Here is a 14,313-nt window from a genome sequence, read left to right on the forward strand (position 1 = left end):
GTGTGTTACTAAAAAAAAAATATAGGAAAACAAAAACAAAAATATGCATTTAGGTATTGGTTTGCCCTTTTCATCATGCATCCTCAACAGGGATGCAGATGCAGTGAATAGTAGGGATGCATGAGGACAGGCAAGCATTCCCCACTCCCAATTGCCCGTGGCCGGCACATCAGGCTGATGGATCATTGACATCACATTAACCCAGCTCCCCAACATTAACTGTGTCTTTGTTTCACGCTGCTGGGCCCACATTGACATGGATGGGATCACCTGCTGACACGTGCCAAACACCATCATTTGTGTCAAATATCATTACATACATACATACATACGTACATACATATTTATATATAACATGCATGATTAATGCTTTAGGTAGGTGGGTGGGTTAACTAACTACATACTCTGATTTGTAGCATTATATATCCTTAATTATATTCATTACGTACGAGCTTGTTACTATAATTTATGAATGTACGTGCAGTAAACTTCAAAAAGGAAAAAAAAAAAAAAAAAAGGCTCTCCCTTCTCTCTAACTCTAGGGTTTTTTCGGCTGTTCATGCCCGACGACCGGGCCGCTTCTCCGGCCAGGTCGCTGTCGAGGGGTCTCTCCCCGCGAGGAAGAGCACCCTCCGGCGAGTTTAAGCAAATGAACAGGTCTCGCTGAAGGTGTTCACGCCCCCACAGATGTATATCTGTGTGTGCGCACTTGTGCATGTATATCTATATGTGTATGGATGTGCGAATATGCACGTGTATGTCTGTGTATGCATTTGCATGTATGTATGTATATGACTATGCTGCATGCATATGTATGTATATATATATTGTGTATATATATGTGTAGTATTTAGTTGTAAATACAAATGTACGTACGTATGTAAAAATATTAGTTTTGGTGTAAATAAGAAAGCTAATTTAGATTTTGAATTGATAAGCTATTTTACATCATTTAGTGTAAAATATTTTTATTTCATCGTTTTTATCAATCAAAATACTAAATAAAAAATTATTAAAAAAAACAATTTATGCTCAAGCAAACGGAGACGTGACCCCTAATCTTTTGGATTAAGTTTAACATAATAAAAATCTATGAAATTTAAATCGTTGCCAGCTAGCTATAATTAAGATGTTATATATATATATGTCTCATTTTTTATAGTTAAAATATTATAGAACATTGATTGATTGGGGAATCAAGTGAATTTCCAAAATTAAAGTAACATGTCAACTTTTTACTAGTCGATTAAATGTTAATTATTAAATATATATTAAATTAAATTTACTTAAAACACATTAAACTATATATATATATATAATTTGGATAAACTCGAACTTTAACTTACATGTATATATATAGATATAGATATAGAAACCATGATATAGTAGTAGTAAAAATAGAAGGATATCGATGGTGGGGTTGAAAGGTTTGAAGGTGGTGGTGCTGATGATGATGATGATGGATGAGAAGGGGGGGAAGGATAGGGCTTCGGCACGCCGTTTTTATCTTTTGAGCCGGACAGAATATTGCGAATGATGGTTCCCACTGCACGCTCTCTCTCTCTAAAACCAAGGCAGGCTGGCTGGTTGGTTTGCTTGAGAGCACAAATTTCCTGAAAGAAAAACCCTAATTTCCGGTATTTGTCAATTGTCACTCTCCCCTAATCATAATCTTTTATCCTTTTCTTCCTCACACACATACACACACTCTTTCTGTCTGGTGGACGACCAGATAAAATGTTCTCTTCTATTCTGCTCTCTGTGCCAAATCTCTCCATCTTCCCCATAATATCTTTTCCATTTTATATATGTATATATTATGTATATATATGATCGATCCAATGGATGCCCTTCACTTCATCTTCATGTGACTTATATACCGCAGCAGGCTAGCAGCCATGGTAAACCCACCGTGTACCCCTAGAGAGAAGAGAGTTTGTTTTCAAACTACGTACTAATTAAAATGATGAGCCTAATGTGTTAATTAATCCATTTATTTGAAGCTATATATAATATGACTGTTCCGAGCTTTAACATTTACATTCATTTTAAGCGATTTGTGTGTGTGTGTGTGGATATATAAATAAATAAATAAAAACAAGGAATTAGGAACATCCATCCATCCAAAGAGCAGAGACATAACACGAAGGACAAGTATTAAGAAGAGTGAACCACGCGGCCGAATCGAATCATCCTCAGAAATCTCAACCGGGCCTTTTTCGCTTTTCCTTTGCTTTTCCCTGCCAATGCAATGCAGTGCCATCAGTTACGAAAATCCACGAGGATGCAGTATAGGCATTGAAAACACCCACTTAATTCCTCACTTTCCTTAGATTTTGATGTCCAGCTCTTCCCTTAGAATCATTGTCCTTTTCCATTCCCCTTCCCCCCCTCTCTCTCTCTCTCCTTCCCCTTTTTATACTCCTCTTCCCCTTCGCTTCTCCCCATCCCCCATTCACCTAACTCTCCTCTCTCCCTTCATCATCTCTAAGCTAGAAGAAGAATATGGGTGATATTTCTTGCTCCAACGGCAATGCCCATTCATCAATGGTGGGGGGTTATAGAAAGAGCTGCTGGTATGAGGAAGAGATCGAGGACAACCTGCGCTGGTGCTTTGCACTCAATAGGTACCGTTGATTCAGTCTCTGCATTTCTTTAAAAAACCCTAATCGTTTATATTTGGGTTTTCCAAATGCAAATACCTTACTACACAACGAGAATCAAACAAGATGAATAGATGGATATACTTATTGAAAAGATATATACTTTTATCACCCTTTATATTTAACAACAAACGGAGTGGAGTTATTTGTGTGCATGATATCACAATAATGGCCATGTCCGAAGGAGTGAGTTTTGAGGATGATATATTGTTGGGTAATGCTTTTCGTTTCTAGTAGAGATGGACAACACTGATGTGGCAATCCATATAGACGTGTTTGTCTGTGGAAGATGAAAAAATGTTTAATAAATTTTATTTTTTATATTCTTTAAATAAATAGTAATGTTAATTAAATATTTCACTTGAGCTGGTATATCATTCATCTCTACTAAGATAAATAACAAAGAAATAGTTAGGGTTATTTCATGTCAAGTTGGTAAGAGAAGATTCATGAACAAAATCAGGAAGGGGCTCCCATGAAGCCAAAATAAGCTGCACTTAATTTCAATGGGTGCATGAGACAAGACGAGACTTGAAGAAGCTGTCTGCTAGTTGTTCTCCAGATTTTGGCTTATCCGTTTTGTTCCTAAGGCTAATAAAATAATCATATTAGCAGAGCTTTACTAGCCTTTAGAAAGATGGCATCCTCAAAAGTAGGAAGTTTCTATTTTACTTTTTGGAAACCTTGCCATGGAAAAGCCAGACAAGATTACTACTGGTAATCAAATGGAATTAGCCTTTCATAACCAAGTTCAAACCCTTAATTCATTTTCAATGACTTTCTTGCCTCCCATTTGCTGCAGTATTTTGCACACAGGAGCTACTCAGTACCAGGACATTCAACTTTTGGACACAAAGCCCTTTGGAAAGGTCTACAATTTATTGAAGAATTATTTCAGGAAATAACTAACTAATTAATTACATGTCTAGCTAATTTCTTTATTATTCTAAATTTGCTTCTGTTTTTTCATTCCATATCAGGCTCTAGTCATTGATGGAAAGCTTCAAAGTGCAGAGATAGATGAGTTCATCTACCATGAATCTCTTGTCCACCCAGCACTTGTTCAGCATCCAGGGTATATATTTTTCATCTACAATTTAATATTATATATTAGCTAATGTCTATACCAAACACTCTTAACTAAAGTTTTGTGATAAAAGTACTATTTTTTATACCTGCAAAAGCCAGGTCATTCTAAATATTTTTGCTTGAAAACAAGGGGGAATGATTTATTTTTTTCAGAAATGGTTTGTTTTCTTATCACTTCTTTAATTAAGTGTCCAAAGGCTCTCTCTCACAAAAATGGGGAATGATATATATTAATATATACACATTAACCGGTTTTTGTATGGTACAAAATATCTGACTGAATATTGAATATTGAAGATCACTTCACTATATGCTCCATATGCATAATTTGTAATTATCGAAGCATTTGCGTTTTTGCAGTCCAAAGATTATCTTTATCATGGGAGGGGGTGAAGGTTCCACAGCAAGAGAACTGCTGCGACACAGGACAGTAGAGAAGGTTGTGATGTGTGATATTGATGAGGTAACTCTCCCTTTGCCACTTAATTTCTTGTAAGCTTGTTTAATCAGTAAATAGATACCTATACCTAATTCACAAACACATAGATGTTATTGCCATTATGACAAAGATAGTCTTCCTTGTCCAGGATGCCAAATCATTTTTGCCTTTGCTACTTTCCTGAATTTCACTTTCTCTTTTATGACTATTGGCACCATAAGGTTAAGTTACAAAAAATTAGTGTGAAAGAGTGAAAGTTAATTAGTACTCAATAAAGCACAAGTTAAAGAAGAGGGGTAAAAGAAAAGGCTGTCAACTATTCTAAATTTTATCTATTTGCTGTACTGATTTGCAGGAGGTTGTGGACTTCTGCAAGTCATACTTGGCGGTGAATAAGGAAGCCTTTTCTGATCCCAGACTTGAGCTTGTCATCAATGATGCCAGGTCCCTTTCTTTATCAATTCCATGGTTTATATAATAACTGTCACAGCCTAATTTCACATTACGACTTTATTAGTATTGTCTTAGATATATTACTTAGTCCCATGAATTCAGGAGTCACTTTCAACCAACATTTTTGACTAATGGCCCATGGTTGCGGACATTATGATGAAATCTTTTTTACTTCCTAGCTAAAGCTTCCATAATATTTAACGGTGTGTCTCATGCAGGGCTGAGCTTGAAAGGAGAGAAGATTGTTATGATGTGATTGTTGGGGACCTGGCAGATCCCATAGAAGGAGGCCCATGTTACAAGCTCTACACCAAATCTTTCTATGAATCCATTGTTAAACAGAGGCTTAATCAAGATGGCATTTTTGTCACACAAGTATGTCTCTGCACATTTAAGCTCTTTAGCATAATCATGTCAAAAAATAATAAGTTTCTCTAAATCAACCATGTAGAAGATGCATCCATTTTAAATTCTTGTTTGTGAAACACATCTAATTAAAGAAAATCTGTTTTAATCAGTAAATAGGTTTATATGATAGAACTGATTATAGATTTTCTTATTTCTTGTAACCGAGAGAAATTGAGACATTAATCAGCTACATTATGTTGTCAAATAATGCAGGCAGGACCAGCTGGGATTTTCAGCCACACTGAAGTCTTTTCTTGCATTTACAACACTCTGAAGCAGGTTTTCAAATGTAAGTAACCTGGGAACACAGAAGGCAACAACCCCCCAATGAAAAATTAATTCATTACCAGTTTTTCTTTCTCTTTTTTCTTGACTGGAAACTAGATTCAAGAGCCAGCTGGGTTTTCATCTGATTTCTTTGTACTGTGTAGATGTTGTTCCTTATTCAGCTCACATTCCTTCTTATGCTGACACTTGGGGATGGGTCATGGTACGGTAACCCGACACTTTCTTTTTATTAGTTGATATGTTTAAGTTCATCTTGTTTTTATGAATTTATAATGAGCTGATTGGACCAAAATATCAAGACCTTTACAGGGAATAAACATAGAGAACCATGTGAAAATCATATTGCATATATATATATATATATATATATGTTAATTTGATTTGATTGGCATTGTTCAAAGTTGAAACGTTATCAAGATTATAAGTAGTAGATTATTGTGGAACCATATACAGGCATCGGATTCGCCATTCATGCTTAGTGCTGATGAACTAGACCTAAGAATGAAGCAAAGGATCAAAGGGGAGAACAGATACCTTGATGGGAAAACGTTCACTTCAGCCTCTACTTTGAGCAAAGCAGTCAGGAAATCGTAAGTTCCAATTTAAATTAATCACATCACATGATTGATCTGATCAGATTAACAACTGTACGTCTGGTGATTGAAGTTAACTTTTGGGAATTTAATTAAGCCGCTAATTAATGGGTTTGTTGGAATGGGTATTTGGGTGCAGACTGGACAGTGAGACTCATGTTTACACAGAGAAGAGCGCGAGGTTCATATATGGCCATGGCACTGCCTTCAAGCACAATCAAGCTTGAGACAATATGAGAAACAAGGATGAAACTAAAGAAACAACTATCCAGTCTTGCAATTAATTTACTTACTTGTGGCTTTTCTCTTCCTGTTTTCCCTTCATGGTTTATTTCTTTCTAACTTGAAAGGAATGGTATATTAATGAAATGCTTTTTGTTTTATTATTATGCTTATATAGTTGGTGATGTTTTTCTATTTTATTATTTAATGAAACAATTCCACTTTAGTATTCTTTTCTTCTTTAATTTTTTAAAAAAATATTCTTTTAATATTTCAGTTAAAAACATAAAAACTTGTCATATAAAACAAGATGCTGTCAAATATACTTTTTAATTTCCCTTAGAAATCATTTGTCTTACTGTGGGCCTGGTTTTATGTCACTCTAGGCCCCTTGGGCCTGACCCCAATTATGTTCAAGTGTGTGTGTAGGCAGTGTGATATTTTATTTTATTTTTAATTTATTATATGTATGATGATAGTGAAGGAGACATGGTGAGTCGTACCATTGTGTTCCGGTGGGAACCACAGCTTGTCACCGTCCACGATCCGTCCCGGTTCCACTGTGATGACATCTTAACAGCCTTTGTTGCAATAATCACCATTAAATATATATCTATATATATATATATATATATCAGTAGTGATGCCATCCCACAATATTATAATATATATATATGGGGAGAGAGCGAGCGATGGAGAATGAATGAAGGAATGCTACATCTACTTGGAACAGCACAGAGTTTGTTATATAATATATGAGTTAAAAGGGTAAACATTCATCCATCTGTATACTTTTTGTTAATTATATATTCAATACTAATAGCTTTCTGAATTAATTTTCTCATTATGCAGAGTGAATTTGGGAAAAAAAAAAGAAAAGAATTATTGGTAACTTAAACATTAATTCAACGTGAAGCACACCCATGGGTGGGTGGGGTGGGTGCTCTTAACAGTCCCAATGATTCCACAAAAGATTATTCCGCCTTTGGTTAGCAGCATAACTGTGATTATCATAACCCAAGGTTCACCACACTTTCCACGTGCCACAAATGCAATATCAGAACTTTCTTTTAATCACGTGTTAATTAAAATGCGTCTCCCACCAAGTTACTGTACTGCCCCTCGGTGATTTTAATTCAAAACACTGTACGATGGCTGGCAGAGGCATAGAAAGGTAGCTAGGTGGTCGGTTGGCACATGTTATTAGATGCACTGTCTGTATTACGAGTTTTTTTTTTTTTTTTTTTGCTTTTTTATACCTCAAGGGCAATAATAAAACAACTATAATATTCGAGTTTAATTAATATTGTGGCAGTCACATGGATCTTGATTTTTCTTTAAATTGACATATAAACACACTTTCCTAAATAATTAATTAATGTCGAAATAATAATACATTAATTGGCTGTAAATTTAGGCTGCGGAAAGAATGCAACGCGGCATTGTGACAACTATGATTGGCTGGCTGGCTGCCGCGCTCAATTTTAAAATTTGAAAGCTCCAGTCTGCCTTTTATCATTTTTATCGTAGCGGAACAGCCTGAGATTACGTGATTTGTTTTGTTCTTTCTTTCTGATTATAGGGCCAACGTGATTTGACCAAAAACACCGTAAATATTATTTTTGATTATTCATTTCTAGCTTTCCATCTCATCTGTAAAAATTAGTCAAGAAAATTAATCTCAAGGCATAGGTTGAGCATTCGGGACAAGTAATATGTTAGTGTGGGTCTAATAAATTGTGAGTTCAATTTTTATTTTATGCAATAAGTTAAAATCTCGTACCTACAATTTATTTCTTTTTAACATAATCAAAGTATTAGCACCGAAGATGGCGGAAGAAGAATCACCCAAAATTAACCCAGGAAAGGGGGCATAGAAATGAGTTGTATGCGCAGGGGCATTTTCGTCCGAATGACGATTCTTTGTCTCGCTGTGTTTTGACTGCCTTGTGGGACCCACTATTCCCCGTGTCTGAGTCAGCACAGCACCATCTCTCCCGTCTCTATCTGTTGTCGTCGTCTTCGTCCTCCTCCTCCTCTATAAATAGCTTTCCCTACTTCCTTCTCCGAGCTCCGACACATTCAATTGAATTTACCGTCAGAATCACCAAGCCTTCATTTATTCTCCCCCTGTTTTCATTCATCTTTTTCTTCTGCTTCATATTCAGCCATGGATTCTTGCAGCAAATCTCTTCCCGACTCCACGACTTCTCTTTTCGATTGCATCATTTTCGGTATCTCTCTCTCTCTCTCTCTCTCTCTCTACATATTCTATATAGCTTGTTATTATTCTTCATGCCTCTGATCATTCTGGTTTCTGATTATTTCCCTCTGTTCTGACTCTGGCAAGCAGATTTGGACGAAACTTTGTATCCTTCCAATACGGGGATCGGCGAAGCCACCAAACGGAACATTGACGGTTTGTAGTTCGATCTCTGATTTCGCGAAATCGTCACTACGTGTAATGGTTTTAATGTTCGTTAAATGCCTGATCGGCGGAAACCTCTGCTGTCTTTTACAGATTTTCTGGTTCAGAAATGCGGATTTCAAGAGACGCAAGCTTCATCTATCCGCGTGGAGCTGTTTAAAACTTACGGAAGCACTCTCGCCGGCTTGCGTGTAAGCAAATCGCTGAACTAAACATCGTTGATTAGGGTGATTTTTAGAACTGATTACTGATCTCTGTTCTATTTTGTTGTTTCTCTGCAGGCACTCGGCTATGATATCGATGCTGACGACTATCATAGGTTTGCTAACCTCATTTGTTTTCGGATTCCTACTCTTTTAAAATCTGAATTGTTTGATCTTACTTGCAGGAAATTAAGATCAATAAATATGTTGATTCAAGTAATTTGTTTCTGTGTACAGTTTTGTTGACGGAAGCTTGTCGTACGATTCGATCAAACCAGACACACAGCTGCGAAATCTTTTGAACACCATCAAACAAAGGAAAATAGTACGTTTCAGTATTATAACAAACTTAGCGGTTGATTTCTTAACGGGTATATTATATAGAAGGAAAATCGTACGTTTCAGTATTAATTATAACATACTTAACGGGTATATTTGACGTTAGAGAACTCCTTTGATCTGACTGTCACAGAAGTATATCTATTAGCGGATGATTTCTTAAAAAATACATGGGCAATTTATTATGTCTATTATAGAGTTTTTTAAGGCATTGGTGTTAAGATAACAACTATTAGTTCGACTAGATAATTGCAACTAATTTATTTAACCAAGTTTTGAGATTTGAGTTTAGTTAGTGTTTTGTCAACGTATTCTGAATTTGTTATTTATAAATGTAATCAATGATTAATGAAACATGATGGGTAAAAGTTATCATTTTCTGCAAGCACGTGGGTTCATTTTAGAAGGTTAATCTTCCCATTAAAGAAGCCGATCACCTTAAATTTGATTTTGGCATTAAAATTGTGCTTTCTTGTTAGGTAACTTATTTGTTGCAATTGCAGATTTTTACAAATTCAAATAAAAACCATGCGATGAGGGCGTTGGATCGACTTGGAATCAGAGACTGCTTCGAGCAAATCATATGTTTCGAGACTCTGAATCCAAACCTTCGAAAATCTACTCGTCCCGATGAGTTTCCCGTCGTTCTGAAACCCTCATTGGATGCCATGAGGATCGCTATCGAAGTCGCAGGTGTAAATCCATGTCGCACGGTACGCCATAACTCATGTAATTGCTTGATTTGATGGGGATATCCTAATCGACCGACGGTAGTGATTGAGTGAAGTGCTCTGTTTTGTTGTTGCTTTCAGTTATTTCTTGATGACAGCGTCCGGAACGTTGCAGCCGGCAAAGCCATGGGTCTCCGAACTGCTCTGGTAATTCTAAATAATCGAGGCACTAGATTATGTTTCGTAATAGCTTCAAAAAGACATCTTCTTTTCGGAAATTGGTCACAAATTAGTTTGAAAAAATAAAAAAAAAATGATTGAAAAACACACGACGACTTTGGGTTACTTATAAACAGAAAAATTGTTTTCGTGTGTTAATATCACTGACCTCTTCTGCTTGTTTATTGAAGGTTGGCGAATCAACAAAGATTAAGGAAGCCGATTATGCGTTGGAGACTGTAAATAACCTAGCTCAATCAATTCCAGAAATTTGGGTTGGTGGAGTAACAGATAATAATGGCGAAAGGATTAGCCGCACCAGAAGCCAACTGGACTCCATTATTGCTACAGAACCTGTTGGGGCGTACAACTGCCCGTCTCCGTTGCGCATATCATACTAGTCATGTAAATCCTGATATTTATGTGTACATATGTATCCTGCAAATGCCTTGACCACAATAAAAGAATAACCTTCCTTATTTATCTCAGGTCATTAGCACTAAAAAGTCAAAACACTTTTTGAGTTTTGATGATTTTATTCAATGTTTTCAATTTTGGCAAGAATGGTTTAATTTTTAAAGTTAATTATAATTTTAGTCAATGTTAAAATCAATTTTTATCGGAGTGTGGCCTTACCCAAGTGACATATCACTTGAAATTTAATTTACTTTTTTTAAAAACATGTTCTCTCTTCTCTGTCATGGCCGCCTCCTCTTTTCTTTACCAAAATCGCTTCTCACCTTGCCTCGTTGTCACCCAAGATCACCTAATTACCTTGTCGTCTCTTCTCTACTTTACACACGAATTGGTTAACATACACACAATAACATATGTATACACACACATATACAAAAATATTTACATACAACAACATTTATATATATAAACATATACACACACAACAACATATATATACATACACAACAATATATATACACACACAACAAAATATACAGCGGACGATATACGACTAATTGAGTGGAGGTGGGGAGTGACAACGACGCTGGTGAGAAGGAGAAAGAGGGTGAAAGAAAGAGATCGATGATGAAATTTGATGACTTTCATTGAAGAAGTCCAATCGGACTTCTCCAATCATTATCAGACTTTTTCGATCAGACTTTTATAGGCTTCATTATTGAATTTCTCCGATTGGACTTCTACAACCTTCATTATCAAACTTTTATAGTCTTTATTGTCAAACTTCTTCGATCAGACTTCTACAGCTTTTATTATCAGATTTCTACAACTTTTATTATCAGACTTTTACGGCCTTCATTATTGGATTTTTTTGATTATCGAACTTCTACGACCTTTGTTCTATAAAGTAAAGAGGAGACGACGAGACAAGGCGAAAAATGACCATGAAAAAGAAGAAAAAAGAGAACATTTTTAAAAAAAATAAATTAAATGTTAAGTGGCATGCCACTTGGGCAAGATGACACACCGATCAAAATTAATTTCAGTATTAGTTAAAATTATATCTAATTTAAAAAATTAAGCTTTCTTGTTAAAATTAAAAATATTAGATAAAATTATCAAAACTTAAAAGGTTTAAATTTTTAGTGGTCATATCACTTTTATCTTGTTTTACTTTCGAAATTAACAAGTAGACATTTCAAATCACTTTCGAGAAGCTTCCCTTTATTGTGACGTTGTCTAAATTGTGGAGATTATTAAGTGCGAACCACCAATTCTGCACCCCCAGAATGAGCTGTGGAACCACCCCCTTATTTTATTGATTTCACGAGGAAGCAGAACAGTCCACACACGTAACTCCATGGTACCCATCTTCTTCTTCTTAATATCTTAAAAGTATTATTGTATATGGTTGGTAGGCATCTCTTTCAGTTGTCTCTCTTTGTATATCCAGTAATTATCAACGGCGATGGAAATAAGGACCTGGTTTGATCACATCGTCAAGTAACATTGTTAATTATGTGTTATTGATCGGTGGCTAGCCTTGCATCAGGTTTGTTATAATTAACTAATTAATTTAGTTGATGCCATTTAGGATATAAATAAATAATTGTTTGCAGCATATATATTTGGGTATATTATATTCGTGTTATGGGTTTTAATATTAACTAATAGAGTATTTAATTATAAACGAAAGAATGTCACTATCAGAGCCAAGAGTTGGTGGGACTCTATGTAATAATTATTTTGGTGTCTCTATAAAAAATAATAAAAATTATTAATTTTTTTTTTTTGTTTTTTAAGATTGCAAATCACTTGTTAATTTTTTTTATTCTAATTTAGAAATTGAAACTTTTTTAATTTTTGTATTCTAGTTTAGAAAGTAAATATTTTTTATTTGGTAAATTTAGAATGTAATGAATTGTAAAAAATGTTTAGAATTTTTATGTATTAGAAAATCTAAAACATGTTAATTTGACATTTTTCAAATAATAAATTAATTAGTTTTGAGTCTAAATTTTTTTATTATGTCGGATTATAAATATTTTTAATAATTATTTCATATTCATCATTAATATTTTTATTCTTGCCAATTAGAATTTTTTTTTCTAAATTTTTATTATATTCTTCACTATTTTTTGGTGAATTTGAACACTTATCCTAAAAAATTTCTTCATAATTTTCAACTAATTTTTTATTTAATTTTTTAGCATTTCGTGTTTAATATTAATAACAAATTTATCAAGTACACATTTTTAAAATTGAATTAGTTCTTCCACATTTCTTTTTTTTTCTTACGTTTTTTAAATCCAAATTCATACTTTTCGGGATACATTTTTATTCAAAAAATAATTAATTTAGAGCTCCTAATATTATTTTATTAAAATAAAAATCATTATAAAAAGTACAAGGAATTAGGTACTGTAGCACCGAACTATGCTCTTTTAATTGCATTTTTTAATAAAATTTGATATTATTACCTACAAAACAAATCAAAAACATACACAGTTCAAAACTAATCGTAATATTGAGATAAAATAACAGTAAGATGGTGTACTAGTTATTGGTGTCAATCGACCTAGTAAGATAAATAAACTAACCAAAAAAGGAGACGTCGCTACCATTTAAACCGGTCACCAGTGTTGCTGTGGTCGTGTGGCAACGGGGGCCAAATAGCATATTAGAGTGGAATTGAAGTAACAGAGTAGGTTTCCAATCGTTCGATTCCAATGCTGCGTCGCCAACGTTTTATAAAGAAATACAATTTATAAAAAAAGAAATCGTATATAGAGAGAGAAAAAGTGTGCCAGAGGAGAAAGAAACGTGGGTGAAAATTTGGTCGGTCAAGCCTCAAGGCCTTTTATATCCATTCTTCTTCTAGTCCATCGTTCTAATGGTCTAGTGTTCCAGTCCATCGTTCTAATGGTCTAGTGTTCCAGTCCATCGTTCTAGTGGTCTAGTGTTGAGAATCAAATCTAATTCTGTGTATATTTTGACTTATTATTTTAATTTATTGCTTAGGTTGGGCTACTAGACAAGGCATATTTTTATCTTTTCCTTATGTATAAATTTGTTAATGTACATTAAAATCAATAGATACAAAATTACTCTTGAGTGTTGTTAGTGTTGTGTGCCATAATGCTAGATTTGGATGATATCTAGTGGGATTGTTTTTAATGCATTAATTGTGTTTTTGTATAAATCTATAAAAGATAATATTATTTTCATTCATATTTTCTCCAATCAATTATATGAACGAGTTCCTAGATCTTCTGTGTGAGAATTTTATTCTCAAGGTGTTGAGATTGTGTGATAGGATTATCTGATAACAAAATATCTTAAACTATTCATAATCCTTAAATTCTTTAGATGGGGACTTCGATTAATCGAATATGGACTAGCACAAGGATTACTATCTTATTCTCTATAGGTATATTGATGGGATGATGGTGTGTTACATGTCATATGATATGAGATGTCACTAGTAAACCCATGAGTGGTCGTTGTGGAATGATCAATTGAATGTGAAGTAGATGACTGACTAGATGGCATGGTGGATAATGGTTATGTCATCAAGTTGCAATAGTGTGTTGATCCTTAGACTTGAACCAGCACAGTTGTTTTGTGTATTGGTGTGCGGGATTTACTATTTAGCCGAACCATGCAATTGAGTGATGGAAATGTTCATCTATGTGATTCCGTATTACTGATATATGGAGACGGGTGTTGGGAATAGGATCCGCCGCCCTTGTCGGTATTTGATGTGGTGAACATCCTATGTGATCTATTATTTATGTGATAAGACGGTCCTTGGGTAGGGCAAATTGAAAGTCAGGAAAGGTGTTTCCTAAGGTGTTATCTAGTCACATTAATGAGGTTTG

General features: G+C 34.7%; 2 protein-coding genes across 2 annotated transcripts; both read left to right on the plus strand.

Moving 5' to 3' along the window:
- Positions 1-2,394: 2,394 nt before the first annotated feature.
- On the plus strand, positions 2,395-6,328 carry LOC127799997 (thermospermine synthase ACAULIS5-like). The gene is made up of 10 exons (XM_052334346.1): positions 2,395-2,627; positions 3,466-3,532; positions 3,644-3,738; positions 4,113-4,215; positions 4,547-4,635; positions 4,863-5,019; positions 5,266-5,341; positions 5,484-5,542; positions 5,794-5,930; positions 6,073-6,328. Exons 1-10 carry the CDS (start codon positions 2,506-2,508, stop codon positions 6,158-6,160), a joined length of 993 nt encoding a protein of 330 aa, XP_052190306.1. The 5' UTR covers positions 2,395-2,505; the 3' UTR covers positions 6,161-6,328.
- Positions 6,329-8,213: 1,885 nt separating this feature from the next.
- Positions 8,214-10,503, plus strand: LOC127798882 (phosphate metabolism protein 8). Its single transcript, XM_052332525.1, has 8 exons — positions 8,214-8,389; positions 8,509-8,574; positions 8,677-8,774; positions 8,865-8,902; positions 9,024-9,111; positions 9,629-9,838; positions 9,938-10,003; positions 10,207-10,503. Exons 1-8 carry the CDS (start codon positions 8,326-8,328, stop codon positions 10,414-10,416), a joined length of 840 nt encoding a protein of 279 aa, XP_052188485.1. The 5' UTR covers positions 8,214-8,325; the 3' UTR covers positions 10,417-10,503.
- The last annotated feature ends 3,810 nt before the right edge of the window (positions 10,504-14,313 follow it).

Source organism: Diospyros lotus, chromosome 4, assembly GCF_014633365.1.
Source record: "Diospyros lotus cultivar Yz01 chromosome 4, ASM1463336v1, whole genome shotgun sequence".
Classification (NCBI taxonomy): domain Eukaryota; kingdom Viridiplantae; phylum Streptophyta; class Magnoliopsida; order Ericales; family Ebenaceae; genus Diospyros; species Diospyros lotus.

What these genes read in the sequence shown, in the direction of transcription:
- LOC127799997 (XM_052334346.1), top strand. Translation starts at nt 2,506, where the DNA reads ATGGGTGATATTTCTTGCTCCAACGGCAATGCCCATTCATCAATGGTG. An exon ending in ACACTTGGGGATGGGTCATG is followed by an intron (nt 5,543 to 5,793) that starts GTACGGTAACCC and finishes AACCATATACAG; the next exon opens with GCATCGGATTCGCCATTCAT. An exon ending in AGCAAAGCAGTCAGGAAATC is followed by an intron (nt 5,931 to 6,072) that starts GTAAGTTCCAAT and finishes ATTTGGGTGCAG; the next exon opens with ACTGGACAGTGAGACTCATG.
- LOC127798882 (XM_052332525.1), top strand. Translation starts at nt 8,326, where the DNA reads ATGGATTCTTGCAGCAAATCTCTTCCCGACTCCACGACTTCTCTTTTC. An exon ending in TTTCGATTGCATCATTTTCG is followed by an intron (nt 8,390 to 8,508) that starts GTATCTCTCTCT and finishes TCTGGCAAGCAG; the next exon opens with ATTTGGACGAAACTTTGTAT. An exon ending in TGGGTCTCCGAACTGCTCTG is followed by an intron (nt 10,004 to 10,206) that starts GTAATTCTAAAT and finishes TGTTTATTGAAG; the next exon opens with GTTGGCGAATCAACAAAGAT.